At 34.1% G+C, this 25,020-nt stretch overlaps 2 protein-coding genes across 3 annotated transcripts; one reads left to right on the plus strand and one right to left on the minus strand.

Moving 5' to 3' along the window:
* Positions 1 to 11,863: 11,863 nt before the first annotated feature.
* On the minus strand, positions 11,864 to 15,316 carry LOC132804145 (7-deoxyloganetic acid glucosyltransferase-like). Of its 2 annotated transcripts, XR_009639297.1 has the most exons (3): positions 14,762 to 15,316; positions 12,897 to 13,861; positions 11,864 to 11,970 (listed from the first exon to the last, which is right to left on the minus strand). XR_009639297.1 is itself a non-coding variant. In XM_060818125.1 (2 exons), the coding sequence occupies exons 1-2, from the start codon at positions 15,000 to 15,002 to the stop codon at positions 13,527 to 13,529; spliced, it is 576 nt and encodes a 191-aa protein (XP_060674108.1). In that variant the 5' UTR covers positions 15,003 to 15,316; the 3' UTR covers positions 12,757 to 13,526. The 2 variants fall into 2 exon arrangements, 1 of the variants encoding a protein (XP_060674108.1); XM_060818125.1 differs by lacking the exon at positions 11,864 to 11,970 and having other exon boundaries at positions 12,757 to 13,861.
* A 7,272-nt stretch (positions 15,317 to 22,588) lies between these two features.
* Positions 22,589 to 24,459, plus strand: LOC132799163 (7-deoxyloganetic acid glucosyltransferase-like). The gene is made up of 2 exons (XM_016041685.4): positions 22,589 to 23,090; positions 23,414 to 24,459. Exons 1-2 carry the CDS (start codon positions 22,601 to 22,603, stop codon positions 24,361 to 24,363), a joined length of 1,440 nt encoding a protein of 479 aa, XP_015897171.4. The 5' UTR covers positions 22,589 to 22,600; the 3' UTR covers positions 24,364 to 24,459.
* Positions 24,460 to 25,020: the final 561 nt, after the last annotated feature.

Raw genomic sequence — 25,020 nt, forward strand, 5'->3', positions numbered from 1 at the left:
TCCTTAAAGAACCTTGAGGTTTTGGGTAATTACACGTTGACACCATGATTTTAGAAAACTATCACTTTGCAGTCTAACACTGTTAACTGTAACTGCCTGACTAGTTTGACCATAGATTTGACGATTTGGCTCTCAATCCAAATCAACTTTACATTAAGGCTGAAGAAATAAAAAAATAATAATAAAAAAAAAATTCCAGTAAATTAACTCAAAAATTTTTTTTCCAGTAAATCTTTAAAAAAAAAATTGAAGAAATAATTGGATTTTTAGGTGCCAAGCTGTTATTTAAATTCCTTTGTTTTACAAATCTTAAAAAACGTGCAAATTTTCCAGCAAAGCAAACATATCGAATTCACAATAAGGCGCCAATTTTAAACCCAATTCACAAAAATCATACAATTTTCATTTAATATAAGAATCTAAAAACTAAAAAAGAAAAATAAATTATATATATATATATATATAAAGATATTCTATAGTACAAACCGTTAGTATGCAGACTGTACTAAAAATTGACGTTGTTCCAAAAAAAAAATATCGATTTTGCTGTGTATACTATATAGCATATACAGTAAAATTGAAATTTTTTTTCAAAAAACATCGATTTTTTATGGGATCCACACTTTCTGCATAATAAAACTACTATATATATATATATATATATATGTATATATATATAACTCCACCAGCAAATTAGTTAAGTCAAAATAGAGATCTTTGATGTGGGTTTGGAGCTTTTTGGTTCGCAGATCTTGGGCTTAAATTGGTATTTTTCCCTAACAAAGTCCTTCCCCCTCATCTTCTTTAATACAGACTACCATTACTTTGGGTGCTCTGGCAAAGTGGAAAAATAGGCGGAAAAAGAATGCGGGTTGTGGGAGCCATGGATATACATGGAGAAGAAAGGTTGGGGGCGGGAAGAAGAAGAAGGTGGGTGTGGGGGCATGGATTTGTAGTGTAGAATAGGCAGGGAAGAAATAGATGGGACTGTGGTTTGAAAGCACAGTTGATGAATGGAATAAAATAAATATATATTTTAAAACCCGATAATAGCAAAAATAAAATAAAATTATACGCATGTAACGCATATAAACTGTTTGTTTTTTATTAAAATAATTCTACAAATTTATAAACTAAAATTTTAATCACTAATGAATTACTACTATTTTATTAATTTTTACATAACAAAACACTATTAATTTATATCTACTAATAAATAACCATGTTAAATGGGATATCATTTGATTTATAATTTTAATGAAGTTTTTGATACTTATAATATTATTGTTTTTATAAATATTAATATATGTTTAAATACCATAATACCCCTAAACTGTTAAAAATAACGATTTTGAACTCCTAACAAGAGTGGCTTTTGATAAATTTTGGAAAAGGTGGGAGCAACGTACATTTTCAGCAAACCTAAAGGGTTGTAAATGCAATTTGCCCTTATGAATATATAGGCTTTGCTTTATAAATCAAATTATAAGGACCTTTCTTATTTTCAGGGGGAAAATTGAATAATAAATACCTGTTTTATAAACCTAGTAAAATTCTCTTATGCTGAAGTATACATATATAATTGACAATTGCCACATGTCAAGGGAGCCACATGCTATGAGATGTTTAAAAAAATAGATGAAATTTAGATAAAAGGAGGATTTATATCCAGATAATAAACAGTTAATTAATCTTCTCTTGACCACAAGTGCTTCTTTTATTTTTTTTATTTTTTTATTTTTTCTGTTTTTATTTTTTTTTATTTATTTTTATTTTTTTTATAAATATGAAAAAAAGGGGACAAGTACTATAAATTACGAACTCTAGCAAATAACTCTCGTAGTATCACACGCAAACACATGCATATGTGATCAACGTAGATAAGGATAAAAGTTTTGAGAATTTTGCGATGAAACAATAATATAAGCCAAATACGTGAATCACAAGATTGCTAATGAACATTGAAATAAACTATAACAACATAAAGGATTAAGTGGGTTGCTTAATCAATTGAATATATTTCAGTTTTTCTCCAAGTGCTATAGAATTTATTTGACTGGTAACATGTATGCAATGAGTGACTTCAAACAAGCAAATAATTGCATACCACTTTGAAGCTAGTTTTTTTAGTGAATGAATTGCTGTTCATCTAGCCATGATAGGGGAATTAGGAGATGACCATCAGTTCCATAATACGAAGAGAAAACGAAAAAGTCGATGGGATGTCCAACCGTCTTCCGTCAAAGATGCATACCCTCCATCCATTAACGATGAAGAAGATGATCTTGATGATCATCTGAAGAAACCCAAAACAAACTCTGATGAACATAGAGCCAAGCAAGTCCAACACGAATTAAGGTACGTAAGGTATGAACATAGATCTGAGAATTTAATTTAATATACATGTTTAAACATTTTGCGCTAATACTAAATTATTAAATGATTTAACTATTCACTACATATAAAAATAAGTAAGATTAAATGCAAACAAATTAATAAAACATACTGCTGTCATGTTGGTATATATGTGTAATAATTGTAATAGATTGAAAAGACTATTATAATTATGTTTCTATATACATACATATATATATATTTATCTATATGCCAATCTGAATTTGAATTAATTTTTGTCTAAAGCTTGAATTAATTTATTCAGATGTTTCAAAGAGAGAAAGTGTTGCTCTGCCATTAGCCATTGAGGAGTCTTCAAGGGTTTTACTTGAAGTGAACCCCAACAGAAGATGCTTAGAAAAATTCTCAACGATCGATCCTACTGTTTGTAATACTGCTTCTGAGAACAGTCATTTCGAAATGAAAATGGAAGAGGTAGACTCTGCCGTTTGTACGCCATCTAAGAACGGTAACGTGGAAAAGTATGAGAAAGACTTTACACGACTTAGATGCGGTTTACAGATCAGACGTTCACTTTATATGGAGTGCGGTGAGTCACCTTGTTTGCATTAAAGTGATGCTTGGTTGCTGTTGTTGAAAGGAAAATAGTAATTAAATCAACGTTGAAATGGTAACTATTATGGAATATTAGTGTAGTTAGAGCGAATTGACAACATTTTTTTTAAGGATAAATTTTATTTATTTGTCTTAATTATATTTTTTTGTATAAAAATTAATTAAACAAAACTTATATAGAGTTTTAAAGACAGATTTAACTGTAATTAAGATAAAATTGAAAGAGTTTAAATAAAATTATCTTTATTATATTTTTTTTAAATGGTTGACACAGAGAATCATTACTTGAACTGAAAATTTACATTATTTTACAAGTTGATCGTTATAAATATTATTTTGACAAAAATATAAATAATTAATTAAGTTCATCATTTAAATTAATCAAGCAAAGTCATGTAGCTCATTTTAATATTTTGATTTTGATCTTTTGTACCATTGTCCTGTTCTTATTCTTGTCCAATCATAGAGCTGATTAAGCCAAAGGAAAAAAAAAAAAAAAAAAAAAACGTAATCATTTTTTAGATAATGTGAAATTCTATTACTTGTCGACAAAAATGGAATAGAAGATTGCATCCCATTTTAATGAATCCATATGTTTTGCAAGCTAAGTTATTTGATATTGGCATTAAAAGAATTCCATTTCAAAATATTTTTACTCCAGATTCGGCAGAGGATTATACTGAACCCCTTGTAAATGCTGGAATTTGCGCAAGTGTTAAGTCTCAATTAAGTAGCGTGAAAACCGCAAAAGGTCAGGCCTCTTCCGGCAACCAACCCCAAGTTATAAAAACTGAAACCAGCCATAAAATGGATCTTCATGAAGCTTTTACAAGTTTGTTTCCTCTGTCGGACTCATTGTACGAGAAGAACCAGCTACTGATCAGATTATATATATAAACTACAATTGGTGGTACTATCAGCTCAGCCTTTCTAGTTATTTCCAGTTACGTATTTCACTTTGTTTCATGGTTTATGTTTCAGTTAAGCTAAACAAATTTAAGCTTGCTTAACTTAAAAAAATAATAATAATAAGTTTGCTTAAAGATATCTAATCATGTTTCCTTTCAATTTGTTTTCTTTGTCAATATATATTTGGTTTTAAAAATCCCGATTTAAGTACATGTTGTCAGGTGTCCATGTAAGTTATTCAAATGATCAATTTCGTCAAACTCAAATTAAAAAATAAAAAACTCATTAGTGCTTGTTGGATAATTGGTTTTCAATTTTCATTGTTTCTTTAAAGCTGTCACTTTACTTCTGCAAGGCTAACATTTTTGTTCAAATGATAATTAGAAACAAGCTTAAGAAAATAAGCATCAAGGACAAATCGAAAACTACTTTAAACTGTTTACAAATATGCACGTGTAAATAAAACCTTTTAACTAGATGAGAATGCTTCACTATCATTTCAAAAAACTAAGAACTAAAATCATACTTGCAATACCAAACTTGGTCTTAATCAACATAGGCTAGTTTAACATTAGGATATAGTTTAAGGTTAATAATGCTATAGTTAAAATTTTTAAATGCACGAAATTGCTTGCAAAACTTAAACATGACTTTTATAAATTGCTCGAATTATAGATGCACAAACACGCACAACAACATAAAAATTAACCAAACATAGCAAAGCAGAGTACCCACAAAAAAATTTAAAAAAAAATAAAAAATAAAAAAAAACAGATTTCTTTTTAATTTAGCACAAGAAGAATTTGATAATTTTTTCTATTAATATTTCATAAATAGTCTCCAAGCCAATAGGGGTTGAAGATTTATTAAATAGCTAATAGTTAAGGATCATATATAATAGAAGCACTGAAAGAGCTAGCTAGAAGACACAGTATAACAAGTCTGCATGGCAGTACTCCCTTAACAAGATGCAGTAACATTTCCATATATAACCTGACTTTCCAAGATTCCAAACTTCTATGTCACTGCCAAAAACACCACCATGGTTTAATGCTTTCATTGAGGTCCTCGCACAGAGCGCTAAAATAGGATTCTTCTAGATCATCAACCCCTTTTGTTGAACCCTGAAAGAGATTTAAAAGACTAATAATAATCTCATTCTGGTTCTTCTTCGAATTGTTACTCGTTTAATTCTTCTCCCTTAAGAAGTTCAACATCCGATGATGGACATATAAGATCCCTTAAGAAGAAGGCATATGAATTCCCAATTTCGTTGCATTGCTATAAAGCAATTAGTTTCCAAAAAAATGAGACTATGGTTTCCTGAATCTTAAGTGGTGGAATTTCAAGTGCTCTACTTTCCTTGCAAAATGATATTTGCAACAATTTGAATATTTTACCTCCTTTTTTAATCTTGATCTTGATCCCAGCCTCTTGGATTTCTCTGGCACAGTATCTCAATTTCGTATTCGCAACTCGCTTGCCTTTTCTTGTGATGTAATATGTGTGAAGTCCAGCCGCACCACCATTGCACCGACAGTGTGAACATTGCTCTGCCACCATCTTTAACAATGGCCATTGCTGCATTTAACACCGAACTCCAATTTGCTCAACAATTGTGGGCTACTGTCAGAAGCTGTTGAAGATTGTGGCCATGCAACCGACCTTGTAAACCTATAAATAGGCTCCATCCCGTTGCATGCAAGCCAAGCCAAAGAGAGCAAGCTTAATATCATTCCAAGTGAGGAGTATTGAGAGTAAACTTCGAGAGAGAGAGTGTTTAAGTTCCAGAGAGAGCTTGAGAGAAGAGTGAGAAATTGCAGAGAGAATTTGACAGTGTAGAGAGAGGTTCCACGTGAGAATCCTCCACGAGAGAAGTTTTTATTTTTGTATTCTATTTCCAAGAGAGTAATAGAATTCTTTTTATTTTTCTTCTCATATTTCTTCTCTAAAGTGATCAAAGAACCACAACAAGTGGTATCAGAGCTCCAGGTTGAGAGCTTGGGTTCAAAATTTGAAGAAACAGAGCCTCTGTTCTTCAAGTTGGTGTTTCAAAAAATTGCTCAAATAATTAATTTGACAATATCAGGTGAAATTAATCGACAAGACGAGAACAACCAAGTTCACCGTAGAGAAACGCTGAGCTTCATGCGCCCGCACGCGCCGTCTGAAATTTTCTGCAGCAGATCATGCTCCGCATGCATGGTCTGGAGGTTGAAGACGACCACGTCAGCAGACACATCAGCGCACTCAGCCACGTCATCTGCCATGCGACCCAACACATCGTCAGCCACGCAATCGCCACATCATCTGCCACGTGTTGACGCGTCAACATAATCTGCCACATCATCAGAAGTTTCTAAAATTATGAAACAGCCCCTAAATTGTTAGAAATTACAGATTGACCCCTGTAGTTTCTGTATTTACATGTTGACCCATAATTTTTATGAAATTATATTTTTGCCTCAAAATTTCTGGTAATTATATTTTGATCCCATAAGAGTCAAGTCCACCATTTTTGGCCGTTCCGGACCCAACGGTTAACTCTGTTTTGCCAAATTCGACTCCATTTTTGGTCAAGCCATAATGTCAATGGAAGAATCATCTTTGGGAGTTATGGTTAAGCTCACTGCCACAATTTATACACTTTGGAGACCTCGGATGGAAGATCTCCTCAATTGTAAGGATCTGTTTGATCCTATAGAAGCTAAAGGAGAAAACCTCGATCCCAGCAAAGAAGCAGAATGGAAGAAATTAAACAAGAAAACGATCGGTCAGATCAGGCAATGGATCGACCACAGTATCTTCCATCATGTAGCGAAGGAAACGGATGCATATGCCCACTGAACAAAATTGGAAGACATGTACCAGGCCAAGAATGGTCGGAACAAAGCCCTGTTGCTTAAGTGATTGGTAAATCTAAAATTACAGAGTGGAACTTCTGTAGCCGAGCATACCAGTGAGTTCCAGAGCTTGGTAAATCAACTATCTGCTGTGGATTACCAACTAGGGGATGAGGATCAGGCCCTCCTACTTCTAAGCTCTCTTCCAGACAGGTGGGAGACATTGGTAGTCTCTCTCAGCAATTTGACCCCGAATGGCAAACTTACTATGTCTATGGTTAAGGATGCCCTATTTAATGAAAAGGCCAGGAGAAAGGACATTGGCATGGATCAGTCACATGCCCTTTTCACAGAGAGAGGAAGACAGCAAAGAGGTGGTTGAGATAGGGGGAGAGGCAGGAGCAAGAACAGAGGCAGATCTACAGACTGTAGAAAATCATCATATAAGTGCTATCATTGTGGCCTAGAGGGTCACATGAAGAAGAACTGTAGAAAGTTGTTGAGAGAGCAGAGACTCCAAGGTAATCAACTGAAGAAGGATGGAGAGACACTAGTCACTGTTACAGGAGAAGTGGTGCTTTGCTCCACTGAAGAAGAGACATGCCTTCATATATCAACCCAAGATGTTGAGTGGGTAGTCAATACTGCAGCATCCTACCATGTCACTCCACATAGAGATTTCTTCAAAACGTACAAAGCAGGAGACTTTGGTATGGTAAAGATGGGAAATTCCAGTTTCGCAAAGATTATGGGAACTCGTGATATTCAGGTAAAAACAAATGTTGGTTGTACAATCACTTTGAAGGATGTCCGTCATGTTCCAGATCTTCGCCTTAATCTACTTTCGGGAGCAGCCTTAGACAAGCAAGGCTATGACAACTACTTCAGCAAAGGCACATAGAAAATGACAAAAGGTGCCATAGTTGTCGCCCGAGGACATACTTGTGGAACGTTGTATAAAACTCATGTGAAGATATGTGCAGATAGCCTCAATACTGCAGAAGGAGAGACATCCCAAAATCTGTGGCACCAGAGACTCGGTCACATGAGTGAAAAAGGATTGTCCACTTTGGCAAGGAAGAAGCTTATCACTGTTTGCAAGGATGCTGCGCTAGATCCTTGTAATCACTGCTTGTTTGGTAAGCAACATAGAGTCTCCTTCAGTTCCTCTGCATCGAAAAGATCAGAGTTGCTTAGTCTGGTGCACTCTGATGTTTGTGGTCCCATGGAGGTGGAATCATTAGGTGGCAACAAGTATTTCCTGACCTTCATTGATGATGCTTCTCGGAAGGTGTGGGTATATTTCTTGAAGACAAAGGACCAGGTATTGGATTACTTCAAACTGTTTCATACCATGGTAGAGCGTGAAACAGGAAAGAAGTTGAAATGTCTCCGCTCAGATAATGGAGGCGAGTATACTTCCAAGGAGTTCGATGCCTACTGCAGAAGACACGGCATTCGACATGAGAAGACGGTCCCTCGCACCCCACAACATAATGGAATAGCCGAAAGAATGAACCGAACCATTATGGAAAAGGTCAGAAGTATGATCAGTATAGCTAAGCTGCCAAAGCCATTCTGGGGAGAAGCTGTTCGTGCCGCCTGGTATTTAATCAACAGATCACCGTCAGTACCGTTGAATTTTGAAATTCCAAAGAAAATGTGGTCAGGTAAGATTCCCTCCTACTCTCATTTAAGAGTATTTGGTTGTTTAGCTTATGTCTATGTATCTAAGGAGCTCAGACAGAAACTCGATGCAAGATCTACTCCATGCATCTTTATAGGATATGGAGATAAAGAATTTGGATACAAGTTATGGGACCCGAAAAAAAAAAGGTTATTAGAAGCAGGGATGTAGTATTCTATGAAAACCAGACAATGGAAGACATTGAAAAGCCCAGAATGTCTCCTAATTTTAGTTCTAATGCCAAGAATTTTGGTCCTAATCCAACACCAGCACAAATAGCCACAGAGGATAATGAGGTGCATGAAGATATACCACAAGCAGACCAGGAGGAAGAAGGGGATATTGAGCAGGGGGAGACTCAATCCTCTCAAGTAGCTGCAGGGCCATCACAGCTGTCAAATGATGGTACACCTCCTGAAACCAGTGGTTTACAAGTTCGGAGATCTAAACGAGACCGAATTCCATCAAAGAGATTTCTAGAATCTGAGTATATTCTACTTACTGAAGAAGGGGAGGCAAAGAGTTTACAGGAAGCTGTTTCTCATCAAGAGAAGGTAAAGTGGCTGCAAGCAATGCAAGATGAGATGGAATCCTTGCAGAAAAATCATACTTATGAGTTGGTTGAGCTTCCAACAGGAAAGAAGGCACTAAAGAATAAATGGGTGTTCAAGCTCAAGAAAGATGGCAGCGGAAAGGTGGTGAAACACAAAGCTCGATTGGTGGTCAAAGAATTTCTTCAGAAGAAAGGAATTGACTTTGATGAGATTTTTTCACCAGTGGTAAAAATGACTTCAATTCGAGTCATTTTTGGTTTAGTAGCAAGTCTAAACCTAGAGCTTGAACAGATGGATGTGAAGACAGCATTTCTTCACGGTGATTTACATGAGGAAATCTACATGGAGCAGCCAGAAGGATTTAAGGTTTCAGGGAAAGAAAACCTCGTATGCAAGCTGAAGAAAAGCTTGTATGGCCTCAAGCAAGCACCAAGACAATGGTACAAGAAGTTTGACCAGTGTGTTTATATTCAAAAATTTTCGGGTGGAAATTTCATTGCACTTTTGCTATATGTAGACGACATATTGATCGTTGGACAAGATGCAATGAAGATTGGTCAGTTGAAGAAAGAATTGTCTAAGTCCTTTGATATGAAAGACTTAGGACCAACTCAACAAATTTTGGGAATGCAAATAATCCGAGACAGGAAGAATAGAAGGTTATGGCTATCTCAAAAGAAGTATGTTGAACGGGTAATAAAGAGATTCAACATGGATAAAGCCAAACCGGTCAGCATTCCACTTGCAAATCATTTCAAGTTGAGTAAGAGATTGTGCCCCTCATCCAAAGAAGAGATAGAGGAGATGGCTTCTGTACCATATTCTTCAGCGGTAAGAAGTCTGATGTATGCAATGGTGTGTACCAGACCAGATATTGCTCACGCAGTAGGTGTTGTGAGTAGATTTCTTTCAAATCCTGGAAAGAAACACTGGGAAGCAGTCAAATGGATTCTCAGGTATCTTAAAGGTACATTAAAGCTGTGCTTGTGCTACAGGGGAGGTGATCCAATCTTAGAAGGCTATACAGATGCAGATATGGCCAGAGACCTTGATAATAGAAAGTCTACATCAGGTTATCTCTACACTTTTGCGGGGGGAGCTGTATCATGGCAGTCAAGATTGCAGAAGTATGTTGTTTTATCTACTATTGAAGCAGAGTACATTGCCGCAGCGGAAGCGGGTAAGGAAATGTTGTGGTTAAAGCGTTTTCTCACAGAATTGGGCATCAAGCAAGAAGACTACAAGATACATTGTGATAACCAAAGTGCCATGGATTTGAGCAAAAATTCAATATATCATTCCCGTACAAAGCACATTGGCATCCGCTATCATTGGATACGCGAAGTAATAGATCAACAGTTGCTGAAACTGATGAAGATCCACACAAAAGAAAATCCAACAAATATGCTAACAAAAGTTGTTGCTCAAGAGAAGCTGAAGCTATGCAGAGACATAGCCGGAATGGATGGCAGATGACCATCAGTTTAAATGCGACTGGAGGGGGAGAATTGTGAAGTCCAGCCGCACCACCACTGTATCGACAGTGTGAAGACTGCTCAGCCACCATCTTTAACAATGGCCATTGCTGCATTTAACACCGAACTCCAACTTGCTCAACAATTGTGGGCTACTGTCAGAAGCTGTTGAAGATTATGGCCATGCAACCGACCTTGTAAGCCTATAAATAGGCTCCATCCCATTGCATGCAAGCCAAGCCAAGAGAGCAAGCTCAATATCATCCCAAGTGAGGAGTATTGAGAGTAAACTCTGAGAGAGAGAGTGTTTAAGTTCTAGAGAGAGCTTGAGAGAAGAGTGAGAAATTGCAGAGAGAATTTGACAGTGTAGAGAGAGGTTCCACGTGAGAATCCTCCATGAGAGAAGTTTTTATTTTTGTATTCTATTTCCAAGAGAGTAATAGAATTCTTTTTATTTTTCTTCTCATATTTCTTCTCTAAAGTGGTCAAAGAACCACAACAATATGATTTATGAAAAATGTGTCAAGGAAATTCTTGAAAGATGAGAAGTACTCTTTGTTTTGTCCAAGGCTAGAACATAAATATTGGGAATTATTGGTATTATGGGAGCTGAAGAAGAAAGTGAGTGTAAGCAAGCTCCAAAACTAACTTGTTATGTGAAGGTTGCTCTTTTAAACAAGGCTTGATTATTTGAAACAAATGGTTGAGAACAAAAAGAGGGATTTGATTCTCAAACAGAGTTAAACCATGCCTGATTAATGAAGGAATTGAACCTGATGAAGCTGCATTGTTAGTGAAAAGTGGGTCCCAATCATCATCTTGATCATCATCATCATCATCACCAAATCTCAGAAAAAGCTGTCATAGGAAAACAACCATCAACCAGCATTATCTTAGCAAGTTCATGAGGCTTCAAATTATCAACCCGTCCTGCATAGCTTGCATGAACTGGCAAATCTATTCGCAAGGTTGCTTGGCTGCACTTGTCCAAGCATTTTTCTGGATCAGATGCTCGTTGAAGAAGACAGAGCATGTAACTCCATTTGTGAGCTTGCATGGACAATAGGGCCATCTTTAAGACGGTGAATTGGTCCAATTAAGACAAGTCAAGGATTATAGGAATCGTTATTAGAGTTTTTGAGTTTGTTTGGAACACTGTAAATGCTTGCTATGGATGATTCGTTTCTTATAAGACCCAGAGTTACTTTCACTGACTTCATCCATACTCTTTTTTGTCCTTCAACTTCATTTGAAGTGATCCTTTCCAGCTTTCCCTTTTGTTTCAATTTCATGGCTTCCTCTCCTCTGCCAAGTCCTGCTCTTAGAAACTTTTAAAAGATTTTTAATCATAAAATAGAGTTTGGAATATTAAAGTGCATGGGAAAAAGAAGCAAAATGTCATTGGTTAAATGAAAGATATTAGCCCTTAGAATATTATTCCTGAGAATTGGTCCCTGAATTCCCCTAGCTAGTTTTCAATACCAGGATGATCAATCCGCGTCGGCATTACTTCTATTTGGAGCTTCCATTATCTATAAAAAGTTTACTAAACTGTGTCATTCTCAAAAGAAGAATATAAAAGTGATTACCCGTTCACACCAGGAAAAAAAAAAAAGAAAAAAAAAGTGTGTTTCCTACTAGATTACATAATTCAAAACTTGTCTCCATTCAATTAATCATGTGTGATATAAATTTAATGATTTATTATTATTAAGTTTCTAAAAAGTTTAAAGCTTAACAAGCCGTAAGGTTAGGTCCAAAGTCTTACGAGCTTAGGCATGGTTATACGTATTTTTGTGTTTTTATTATTATTCTAGTTAGTCTAAGACCATCAACGAACATCTGATGGGCCTGCTAACTAGCTGCGGCAATTTATATCACCAGACAACACGACTCGAATTCAGAGACGATCTTTTGTTGCAACCATTTTTTTTTTTTTTCCCGCTATAGGATCAGCGATATAGTGATATTAAACCATTAAATAAAGTTATAATTAAGATTTAATCCAAAATTTAAAATTCTAAATGGGATCTAGCAGCCACATACTCGTTTTTTATTGATTAAAGTCGGGGAAAGAATTTTTGTACATAAATATATATATATATATATATATATATATATTCAAAGAATCAAAATCCTGGAACTAGCTTTTAGCATCGCCCCTGTTTCAATCTTGTAACTAGCTGTAAAAGTGTATTTCAGCAAAACTCTGATTTTTGAGTTTCGCATTCTTATCGCGAGTTCCTTCTCCCGTGACAGATTAATATAGCTCTTTGAGCTATTTGCCCCCTTTTACACCAAAAAGAAATAAATAAATTAATAAAAGAAAAATCGAAAGCTTGGATGCAACAGTTTAGTCCCATCATCAATAATAATAATAAAGTTCGACAATTTTATTCAATTTCAAACTCACAGCACCACATATTATTCCAAGAAAATATAAGAAAGCTAAATTTACCATCAGAAATTGAGCATTCTACCATGCAAGAAAAACCTAGGCTGTGGCTTTGATCTTCCTGATGTCTTCAACTAGCTTATCCAAGTTTTGGCTTGAAGATCCACCTTTGCTAATGCTATCTTCAGCCAACTTTGCAACTTTATCCATTGATATTTGGAAATCCTCCTTTTTAGTTTCCATGACTGACTTTATTGCTTTTTCCACGGTTGACCTATCCCAAGCTTCCAACTCAACTCCAATTTCCCAAACTTTGGTAACACATTGGGTATTAATATAATGGTCACCCATGCATGGCCAACAAATCATTGGAATTTTGGCTACAATACTCTCTAAAACAGAACCCCATCCACTATGTGTCAAAAATGCACCCAAAGCATGGTGGGGCAGGACCTGTTCCTGTGGAGCCCACTCAACTACGTAACCTCTTTCTTTTGGGCCTGGTAAAAGGTCTTCCGGGATTCCTTCATTCCCCTCCTCACCTATTACAGCCCCTGGTCTTATAACCCACAAAAATGGTTGACCACTGTTGACCAACCCATGCCAAAATTCAATTAGCTGGGAAAGAGAAGTTTGTGTTATGCTACCAAAACTCACATAGAGAACAGATTTTGGGGGCTGTGAATCCAGCCATTACAAGCATTTCTCCTCTACGCTGTAGAGAGAACCGTGAGATGCTATCGTCCGAGCTCGATCTCCGAGTTTAGAATTTATGTAAGCATGTAGAGGTCCAACTGTGTAAAGATTGTTACAAGCGCTAGAGACATGGTAGATGCATGAATCTTCCAGTTCATCAAAAGTGTTGAGAATAAGACCTGAAGTTTTTGTCATGGCAATGGTCTCAACGACAAAGAAGTTTATAATAGGGTGGTGTGGATCTGGTAAAATGCAAAATTCCGGTAAGTCTTTGCGCCGGAAAATGCCTTCCAGTCCAGGAACTCCATTGATACTGTGATACAAGTTGCCATCTGGAAAGAGAGTCCTTCTGTCAGAACTTTCATTTCTGAAGAATAATTTTATGTATGTAAATTTACAAGGACATAACATTTTTGCCTTCATAGCTCAATGGTATAACATTTCTGTCTCTCCAGAGCTTAATAGCACTAATTAATGTTTTCCAAGGATATAATTGGAATCCCAAGTTCCAAAACATAGATGTGAGATAGATATAGGCTAACCCTAATCATCAATCAATGGTTTATTATTATTATTAGTATTATTATTTATATATATAAACATATAATTTATATTGAGAGCGGAAATATTTGAATTTGCATCGTTATCCGATAAAACAATATTTTTCACTCTTTTCTTTCTTTTTTTTTTTTTTTGGTTGCTTAAAAACAATATTTTTAACTCGTGGGCAAGCTGTACCGCAAAAACAACTAAGGCGGTTTGACATAAACTTATTGAAATAAATTACTTAGTTATTGATTGCGTTAACGTCACTCATCAATCAATGTGGTTATTCATTGTATTAAATCAATTAGCTTTTTACATAAACTTATTTAAATTGATTGAAACTAATCAATCTCTGATAGACATCTCCTACCTTATGTTGACAACAAATTACTGCGAAAAAAAAAAAAAAAACTCTCAGACTCCAAAAAAACTCAACACGGCAGATGCATATATTTCCCCCCCCACCCAAAAAAAAAAAAAAAAAGGGCAGATGTATACACTCTTACTCATTTGTCGTAAGGATGTAACTACATCGGACCGAAGCTTCTCTCCTCGTGCTCTCCTAGTAACTTAATTACTTACTTTTACTCAACTTTTTTCATAGATAGTAGTTTTTTTTTTTTTTCTTAATTTTTAGAATTCAAAAAATTCCAAAAAATGTAGTATAAGCTAGATCTGAGTCATACCTGAAAAAGGAAGTTGACCTTCTTCAATGAGCTTTGGGATATTAAGGTATCCCCACAAGAAACGAGCACTGTGAACACAGAATGAAAATATAGGAATACCCAACTCCTCTGCAACTCCAACAGCAAAAGGCAAAACTCCATCTGCAATAATACAAGTAACCGGTGGTGAAGAACCAGTCAAGGATTTTCTTCCAAGGGAAAGAAGGAGCTCTTTGAAATGTGGTGTGGTTTCTCTCTTCATCCCCTCAAAAGTATTCAGTCAAAAGGGCTCGTGGATGGTCTTCAGGAAGTCCATCGGAAATTCATTCAAAGTGAATATTTGGGAAATATGTAATGATGGTTTCGACGTTTGTAAATCGTTTATGGCTTTGTGTGGTGTTGACGAAAGAGACATAGAGACCAGCTTCACTAAGAAGTTGTGTAAGGCATAACAAGGGTTTGACATGGCCTTGAAGTGGTAAAGGAACCATAACCACATGAGGTTGTTGCTTCTTCTCCATCTTTGCAAAAACTAATCTTCAATAGAGATCTCAACCTCAAAGCTTTTCCCCCAAATATATATATATATATATATATTATTTTACTCCCAACTGTAAGACTTATAAAAACTTTAGCACGCACCACTTTTTATAAACCACATTTAGTATTTTACCATACATTTATTTTGGCACCCTGGGCTTGCGACAATGCCGACAAAGGCAAAACTGTTTCCTTTTTTATTGTTTAAAATTATCTTTTTCTTTTTTTGTTTTATATACTGTCAATGTTGAATTATTAAAGGTCACCGTACTTGTATCAGAAAAAAAAAAAGAAAAAAGAAAGATCACCACACTATTACCCCAAAAAATGAAAACTAGAGATCACCGAAAGTGATTGGTGCATATTTAAATATATATATATATATATATATATACATTTAAAAGGTCAATCTCTGAATTACTTGAATTTTGGCATGGTCTTGTGAATAGTGAACACCCATCCTTGTGGGCCATACGACCAGGCGTTGTATTGGATGGTGAAGGAGAGAACGCAGTGATCCCTGAAGAACTTGAAATGGGTGCAAAAGAAAATGGTTACGTAGTGGATTGGGCCCCACAAGAAAAGGTTTAGGCTCACAGTTCTATTGGTGGGTTTTTGACACATCGTGGCTGGAACTCCATCTCAGAGAGTGTAATGGCCAGAGTTCCTTTGATATGTTATCCTGACAGGAATGACCAGAATATTAATTCTCAACTTTTGAGCAAAGTGTTGAGGGTTGGGATTGAGTTGGAGGCGTGCGATAGGTCGACCATTGAAACTACCGTGAGGACATTGATGGGAAGTCAAAGGGAGGAGTTTCAAAAGTCGGTGGATAAAATTGCAAGATGTGCTCGGGATGGTATTGGACTTGGTCGATCCTCAAGTCGAAACTTTGAAATCCTACTCAAAGATATCGAAGAAATTAAACAAAAAAAGTGTGGAGGGAAAAATCTACCACACTTCTTACTGACTAAAGTAGGGGGTGCCTGCTTAATAATGGAAATTTAACATGCTTTAGCCATCACTTATCCTCTTACTTTTTTATTTTTTAAACTAAAAAAAAAAAATTGAAAAATTTAATAAAATAAAGAATGAAATTTTTCATTCAATAATATTTTTTATTTTTTTATTTTTTAATGAATAATGTAACATCCCGTCCCAAAATACAACGGAAATTTTCCAACTTTGACCGAGATTGATCGTTGATCATTGATTTTGACTGTTGACCGAAGCGGTCAAAAGTTAACTTTTTGACTCGGATGGAATTCTAGATTGATTGAGGTACCGTTACGAAGTACACATTGGCACGAGTCCGTAGACTAGTAGCACATAAAAAACGGAGCTACGGTTTGAAAGTTATGAGTAAGACAAATTGAGGTTCAAACTGTCGAAAATGGTGCCGAAGCTGACTTTTTATTCATGCAAAATTGAGCTTTGACTCATGCATGGTTGTGAAGTACTAGTCGATACGAGTTCATAAACTAGTGGCACGCTTAAATTGGATATCTGGTTAAAAAGTTATAGACCTGCAAAATTTTAAAATACTGTATTATTTTAATATTATTTTTTTAAACGTATAACAATGTACCACGTGTGACTTAATAAATGTGACCATGTGTCACCATGATGAGATGCCACCTGTCAACCATGTTTAATACCATATTATTTTTATTATTGTTATTTTATATAATAATATTATTTTTAATATTATTTAATTATTTTTTATTTATTTTCTTTTTATTTCTTTTTCTTTTATTTTTTCTTTTTTTTCTTTTCCCCACGTGAGAAAACACCCAGGCCCCCCACCCGAAGCCTTCTTCTTCTTCCTTCTTCTTCTTCCTTTCCTTTCCTTCTTCCTCTCGGGCTTTCGCCGTTTCTTCGTTTCCGGCCACCAGAAGGCCATATACGCTGGCCACCGGTGAAGCCTAGTTCCCGACGACCCCGACCTCCAAGTTCCCCAGCCAGATGCCGCCGGACGGGCCCAGATCGGGTGGTGAAGTCGGCGGGGCGGGTTAAGTTTTTCCGGCGATTTTCGCCGTTTTTGGCCAACCCAACTCGACCCATACTTCTATCCCACCATTTTCGACCCCTCTGAGTCCATTTCCATAATTAGATTGCCCAAAACCCCCACCATTTGAGAGATCTCTCAAGATGAAATTCAGCCAGTACTTCTCGGGCAAATTCCGGCCACCACCGACGGAATTGGGGTCAATGGAGATCGGTAATACGATCCCCGTTCCATAAGCTTCGTTTCAGTATATTACTCGTCAATTTTAGTTAACGTTTGTGTTTAATCCCCGGGTACCGGGTATTATTTACCCGAATAAAATGTTAATTTATTTGACTGTGTGTGAATTGTTGTTCTAGGAGCACGTGTGTGTCGTGAAATTGATCCCATGGAGGATCTTAGGTTAATTGCGTGTTCAAGGTGAGTGACCCACCTTTAAAACTATTTTGGGCAATTAATTATATTTATGTTGTGTTAATTTGATATCTAGCATTTGCTCATGCGATGGAATTTAAATATAATTGGGAAAAAGTATTATTTTATATATATATATATATACCCATTGATGCTAAACGGAATTTTGGGTTATTAAGAAATTTTCGATAATTATTTTATTGTAATTTAATTGTATTTATTACGCATGAGCAAGGTATTTTCATTAATTAACTGTATCTGGATTTTAATATTATTTTTGGGCATAATTGGTTTAAATATTTTAAAAAAAATATTTGTTTAAATTGGTGGGTTCGAATTTCATAATTATGCCCGTGGAATATTATTTGATGGACTTTGCGATACGACAAAAATTATTTGTATATTGTTATCGATGGTTTTGTACCGGAAATATTAAAGGAAAATGTGGGTTGGTGAATTTGAAAAATGGTATAATTCCCACGGTGATTTTTAGAAAATCGGTACGGTAATAAAAAAATTTAATAATTGGTTTTAGATGCACTCATACAGTATTGGTATTCTGGCTGTATATGTGGATTAGCGCGCAAGTTATTATGTCTCCCGTGAGTTGCCATTGGACCGAGAGTAGGCAAGTCTTATATATTGCGTATCAGCTGCCCCCCTCCGTGGCAGGGATGACGGTTTCAGCAGCGGCACTGTCGGGACGTCGAAGCGCCGTATGCAAGTTTCTCTCTATAACCTTCCCGCTAGTCAGTGTTCGGAACGCTGGGTATCGGAGGGCATCACTAGTATATGGTGTAGTGCGTCAAGTATAAATTTTCAGATAGCAATTTCAGACCCTAAAGTATTCTAAAATTATTTATTATATTTTATTTCATTTTATTTATATTTGGGTTATTTAATTGTTATTTATTAAATTAATTGATTCCTTGATTTTCGGGGAATACGAATAACGGGTTTTACGAAAATGTTTTAAAAGAGAAACATTTCCAACGGAGTGAATAGTGAGGATTTTAAGAGAAATTATTACTTTCAAATGTTTATGATTTATTTATTATTTAATTGTTGGTATTAATTAAATTACTTTATTTGTTATATTATTAATATTAAAAGTGTACAATAGATAGGGTCACTCACTGAGATGATTGGCATATCATATTTTTAAATTCCGTTCCCCTAGGTCCAGTTTGGGAGATGTTGATCATCCGGGACGAGCCCGACGTCTCAGTTCATTGCCAAAAGTCCAAGAAGCATTTCTTTCTTTTTTCCTTTTCATCTTGTATTACTTCTTTATCTGTCATCGTATTAATTCCACATTTATTTGTATAATGCTCTGTATACTGTATTGGACATGTAGTTATTATTTATGCACTAATTTACTGTTATTCATTTGGAGTGCTATAAATTGTGGAATCAAATTGTAGTATTTTGGGAGAAATAAAGGGATGAATATAGAAGTGCGTTTTCAGTGCAGAAAATTTGTGGTAAGTCCAACCCTTAGGGGAGGTTCTACCGAATTTTCTATTGGAGGGTCCGGTAGAATTTCTTTGGGATCAAAGCTTGTCTAGGATTCCAATGAGAAATTTTGGACAGGTCCTGACAATAATTACCCTTTATTACTACAACAAGTGATTAGAAAACTTTACTATTTATTTAAAAAAATATATTCTTTATTTTAGATGATCTTTGAAGATGTTCTTAGTGGAATCGATTTATAATTGGTGCGGATATTATTAGTTGGTGTTGTTTAAATTTAATAACATATTGAAAAATCAAACTCATAATATCTACTAATTATCATCACGTCAGCTATTGGACCTACTGTCTACCAGTTATTAGACAATTCTTGCTTTCTCGTTTCATTCAAACAGATACTTTTGTGTATTTATTTTGCATTACCCTTGTACCGTAATTATTATGTAATGTAGTTATAATTGTTTTCGTTAATTGCTTTTATTTCTCCATTCTCTCTTCTACTAATTATATAGATTAATTACATTTTGATAATTTTTATTTTTAAAGTTTTGTATTTGAAACCATTAATTTTTTAACGTCATTGATTTTATAGTTTATTGCAATTTAGAATTTATTTAAATTTTTTTATTATAGGGTTATAGTTTTTCATGTTATTCATATTAAACTATATTAATTTTTAAATAAAAAATATATATAAGATAAAAAAATTAAAAATATTTTTAAAATTTTACATTTTAATATTTTTTATTATTAAAAAAAAAGTATAGATTACTTGATTAATATCATACTGTCAGATTTTAAACTAAAAAATATCAAAAATATATATTTTTATAACTACTTTTAAATTCGATACAGCTTATGCCAAATAATTGAGGTGATTGTGTAAAAGGCAGTTAATCAAAAATGACAAAAATCCACTTTACAACCAAGACCCTTATTTGTTAAATTGAAAAATTAAGTATTTAAATTATAAAAGGATATAAAATATAATTAATGCGAATTATATTCATTATTTTATTGATGTAAACTCAAACTTTAATTGATGATGGATCAAAGTCCTTTATAAACAGCTCAATGATATTTATAGGCTTTGCTTAATAGTCTAACCACTATATATATAGAAAAATATTCTGTTGGATGATGTGGGATAAAATCATGCAAGCATTTAGTGTCAAACACATGTATGATATTTTGACATTTAAAAGCAAATTTTGCTAATTCATGGGCAACATGCATTAATCCTTGCAGCATATATAACTTCATTGCATAGCTTTGAAGAGAATCAGTTTTTGATTCACATGTTATGAAGAGAAAAAGATATGGAAGCAAATAACAGACCCTGCACGGTAGCTGGCAAATTAATACTTCATTCCTCATGGCGAAGAAATTAACCTACGCTTGGACATTGCACTAACTGCCTCGTCAATAGCTCCATAGATGATTGACCATTATGATACTGGACGAGCACTTTTATGCCCCTTGTTTAATGTCAGAGTTGGTCGTACTCATATGTGATCTCTTATTATTATTTTTGCTAAAAGTGTGATATGCTATTATGATAGGAATTGTAACAATAATTAAAGGCTTAATTTATGTTTCAATCAGATTGTACAATGGATTATTGAATTTAAAATGTTTTACTTAAAATTTTCAATTTATTTTATATTAGTTTAATTTTAAAATTGACTAATAAAAAATTTAAATATAGAAAAAATTAACTAGTTTTTCTACAAATTAATTAGATAATTTTTTTATTTATTTGTAAATTGAGAAAGTTAGTTAATTTTTTAAAATTTTTAGATTTAGGATCAGTTAAATTGGATATCAAATTAATGTGAAAAAAAATGTAAATTGAAGATTGATGTGGAATGTTAGTCCAATTTACAATTTGATTAAAATATAAGACATTAAAATGCAAAATTAAATTCTCTATAAAAAGTAATAAATTCCGCATATTATCTTTTTAATAACAACACCCACCCGGCCGAGACACTCCATGTTCATACCCTCGATAGCAGCCCAATCTATGTTAATCTTGAGAAATCGGTCAGGAAGATTTCTTTCAATATTGTAGCGAATTACTTCCACCTTTAGTTAGCTCTTTTTTTCTTTTTTCTGTTTTTGTTTTTGTTTTTTTTTTTTTTTTTTTTTTTTTTTTTTTTTTTTTTGTTAGCTTGCTAAAGTGGCGGTCAGGAAATCTACATGGAAATGGAAATCTCGCTTCCCATGGACTATTATTTTCTTTGAAATCCAAATTGCTCAAAATAAATAAATTATTTGGTTCGCTTTACCAGTAAGTCATTGTTCGGATCATGAGAAGAAATCACTAAAGCTTCAACGAGATCACTTATAATTATTTTTATATTGATTTTCAATTTGAATTTATTATTTAGATTTTTTTGTTTTAATCGGATCTTGCCTTTTAGATTAATTAATTTGCCTATAATACGTTAAATTTCATTAATATACTTTGTCTTTATTTACATGGCCCATGTGTTCCCTTGTATTGTTTACATACACAGATACGGCTACAAATAAGGTCACATTCACACCACCTATTAAATATTTCAGCATCTTCTCTATATTTGTTCCAGTTTGACCATTTGTATTTCTTGATCTACATTTATTCAGAAGCAACCAAATAAAAACTTTGTAATAAACGTACGTATTTAATGCAAGCAACAGTATATTTAGACATACATAATTAAATATTATAAATGGAGATCAAAGCAAACCATCTTTCAATATAATATGTTTCTGTACATTATATTTGATCCAGTCTGTTGATTTATTGGATTTGTTTAATTAGCCTAGATCCATATAATAAAATATTTTCAAAAAAACTAAAGATCCGTATGATAAAAAATATTATTTTTCCAATATACAATTATCATTTATTAAACTATATGGTTCATTTTATGATGGACTACAAAGGATAAAATTGAAAATTATAAATAGCAATAATAATTTACATCATTTTATTTTATTTTCTAATACTGAAAGTTTAATATGCAAAGTAATTTTTTTAATAATAGCGAATTAAATTATTATATAGTATATAGATTCAACTAAATTTTAATTAAAAAAAAAGTGATTATCTTTCAAATTATATATATACATAATGACCACTATAGTAGGCTTGCACACAATTTATAATAGGTGTCACATATTTATATTTGACAATAAATTAACTACTATCCAAATATGAGTCGATCAACGCTTAAATTATATTAGCATATGAATTCATTATAGCAATATATATATATATATATATATATATTCAATTCATTTTTACATAATGGGCAAAGTTGTACACCATTAACGCCGATTAGTCCACTATAGAATTCCAGTATATATATATTCTCAAAGAAACTAGCCAAATACAATGCTTTGAAGTTTGATAGGAAAGGCGTAAGAAGGGAATGGAGCAACCTCATGTAATTGTCCATCCTTTACCAGTTCAAGGCCATATCAAACCCATGTTATGCCTTGCACAGCTTCTTAGTGAAGCTGGCCTTTACACAACATTTCTCATCACCCACCATGCTCAAAAGCGCATGGCAAACTTCCCTGCCCTCACTACCCAATTCCCAAATATCCATTTCGAATTCATCTCCGATGGCTTCCCGGACGATCACCCACGAGATGTGAATTCCGGTTTCTTCAGCGATATTAAAATTAAAACCAAGCCACATTTCAAACAATTCCTCCTCTCCCTTAAAAAGAAGAGTGAGAATGGCTTCTCCCCTCCGGTGACTTGTATCATAGCAGATGGATATGTGGTTTATTCATTTGAAGTAGCAGAGGAGTTGAGACTTCCTACTTTCACATTTGTTTCCCATGGTGCTTGTTTCTTACAAGCGTATCATAGTATTCCATTACTTATTCAACAATGTCACCTTCCTTTTCGAGGTAATTAAGTTGTATAATTAGTTGATAAATTTTGCATTATTCATCTCTCGTACATATATATATATATATATATATGGATTTGATACGGTAAAAAAAAACACATGGTAAGAGATTTATGAAAAGTAATTGTGAATATAATCAAATTACGCAAATTAAATGGCTATGAATAAACATTTTTAAAAGTTTCCCTTCATAAATCTTTCACTTATATATAGATAATTTTTGTACTGAGCACATTGGTTGGAAATAATTAGCCACATAGCCACACCCGGTACATGAAATTTATATATGGTTGTACATAATGATAAAACCTTTTCTTACAGACGATAACATAAACTACCAAATTCAATGTGTGCCTGGACTCGAAGGCCTTCTGAGGCGCAAAAATTTGCCTCCTGTATGTTTGTTGAATTTAGAAGCAGACAACCCTTCTTTTCAGGAGCATCTCAAAGATATTCTCGGAATGAAACGATCTTCCGGTGTTATAATCAACACCTTTAATGACCTTGAAGTTCAATGCCTCCCACATGTAGCAACCCACTTTCAGAAGTTTTACACAGTGGGACCTCTTCATGCATTCTTGAATTCTAAAATTGGAAATGACTCCCATTTGGTCGCATCTCATGCTTCTCTTTGGAAAGCAGAGAAAAAATGCATTGCTTGGCTAGATTCACAGCCATTGAGATCTGTACTCTATGTAAGTTTTGGGACTTTGGCTAGAAGATCGATTTCTCAATTGCTTGAATTTTGGCATGGATTGGTGGATAGTGGACACAGATTCTTGTGGGTAGTACGCCCAGACGTTATACTGGAAGAGGAAGGAGAAAATGTGATAATACCTGAACAACTTCAAGTGGGAGCTAAAGAAAATGGGTATATAGTTGACTGGGCTCCACAAGAACAGGTATTGGCCCACAATGCTGTTGGTGGGTTTTTAACCCATTGTGGTTGGAACTCCATTTTAGAGAGTATTATAGCTAGAATTCCAATGATATGTTGGCCACACACAAATGATCAGAATATCAATACGGATCTTGTTTGCAAAGTGCTGAAAATTGGGATTGAATTGGAGGCGTTTAATAGGTCATCCGTGAAGTCAACAGTTGAAACATTGATGGGAAGCAAAAGAAAAGCGTTGCAGAAGTCGGTGGATAAGTTTGCAAACTGTGCACAGGATGGCATTGGACATGGTGGATCTTCAAATCACAACCTAGAAATGTTGGTCACAGATATTAAGAAAATCAAAACAGAAGAGCTAAAGGTTCATCTTTAATATGTTTTATCTTACATGTTGAGAAGAATCTGTTTGTTGTTTATCAAAGAAGGAAGATTTTTAAGACAAGTTTAATAAAGCTCTTTATTATTATTATTATTATTATTATTATTATTTTTTGGTTTATTTGGTTCTACATTTTTTATTTTTTTTTTCTAATAAATATAATTTCACCCTTTTTTTTTTTCCTTATGTCATGCTTTTTAATTAAAGTATTTCAAAATATTATAAAAGACCGTGAGGTATTGGACCATTGGTGCGTTAGAACTCCCACAAAGAGTACATGAACGTACCAGAATAATATTTAAGTAGAAATTTTGTTATTTTCTTTTTTCAAAAAAAAAAGGAGAGAAGATTAATTCCCTCAAGAACTATGCAAGGATATTCGGAATAAAAGCCAACAAATGAACTTTTATGATCAAGTAATTTCATTTGAGTACCATAGTATAAAAAAGTTGCACTTTCAATTAAAATTTTAAATTAAAAATCTTAAGTTCCAATTTGCTACCTTTTGATTTAAGAGTGCTCGGCAAACGGTGATTAATGATTTGAAAGTATAAATGTAATTTGCTTTTTTCTTAAAAAAAAATAAAGGATTTAATTTGCTACAAGTTAAAATTAAAAAGTTTAAATTGTAAATTGTATTTTAATATTAGT

Source organism: Ziziphus jujuba, chromosome 6, assembly GCF_031755915.1.
Source record: "Ziziphus jujuba cultivar Dongzao chromosome 6, ASM3175591v1".
NCBI classification, from domain to species: domain Eukaryota; kingdom Viridiplantae; phylum Streptophyta; class Magnoliopsida; order Rosales; family Rhamnaceae; genus Ziziphus; species Ziziphus jujuba.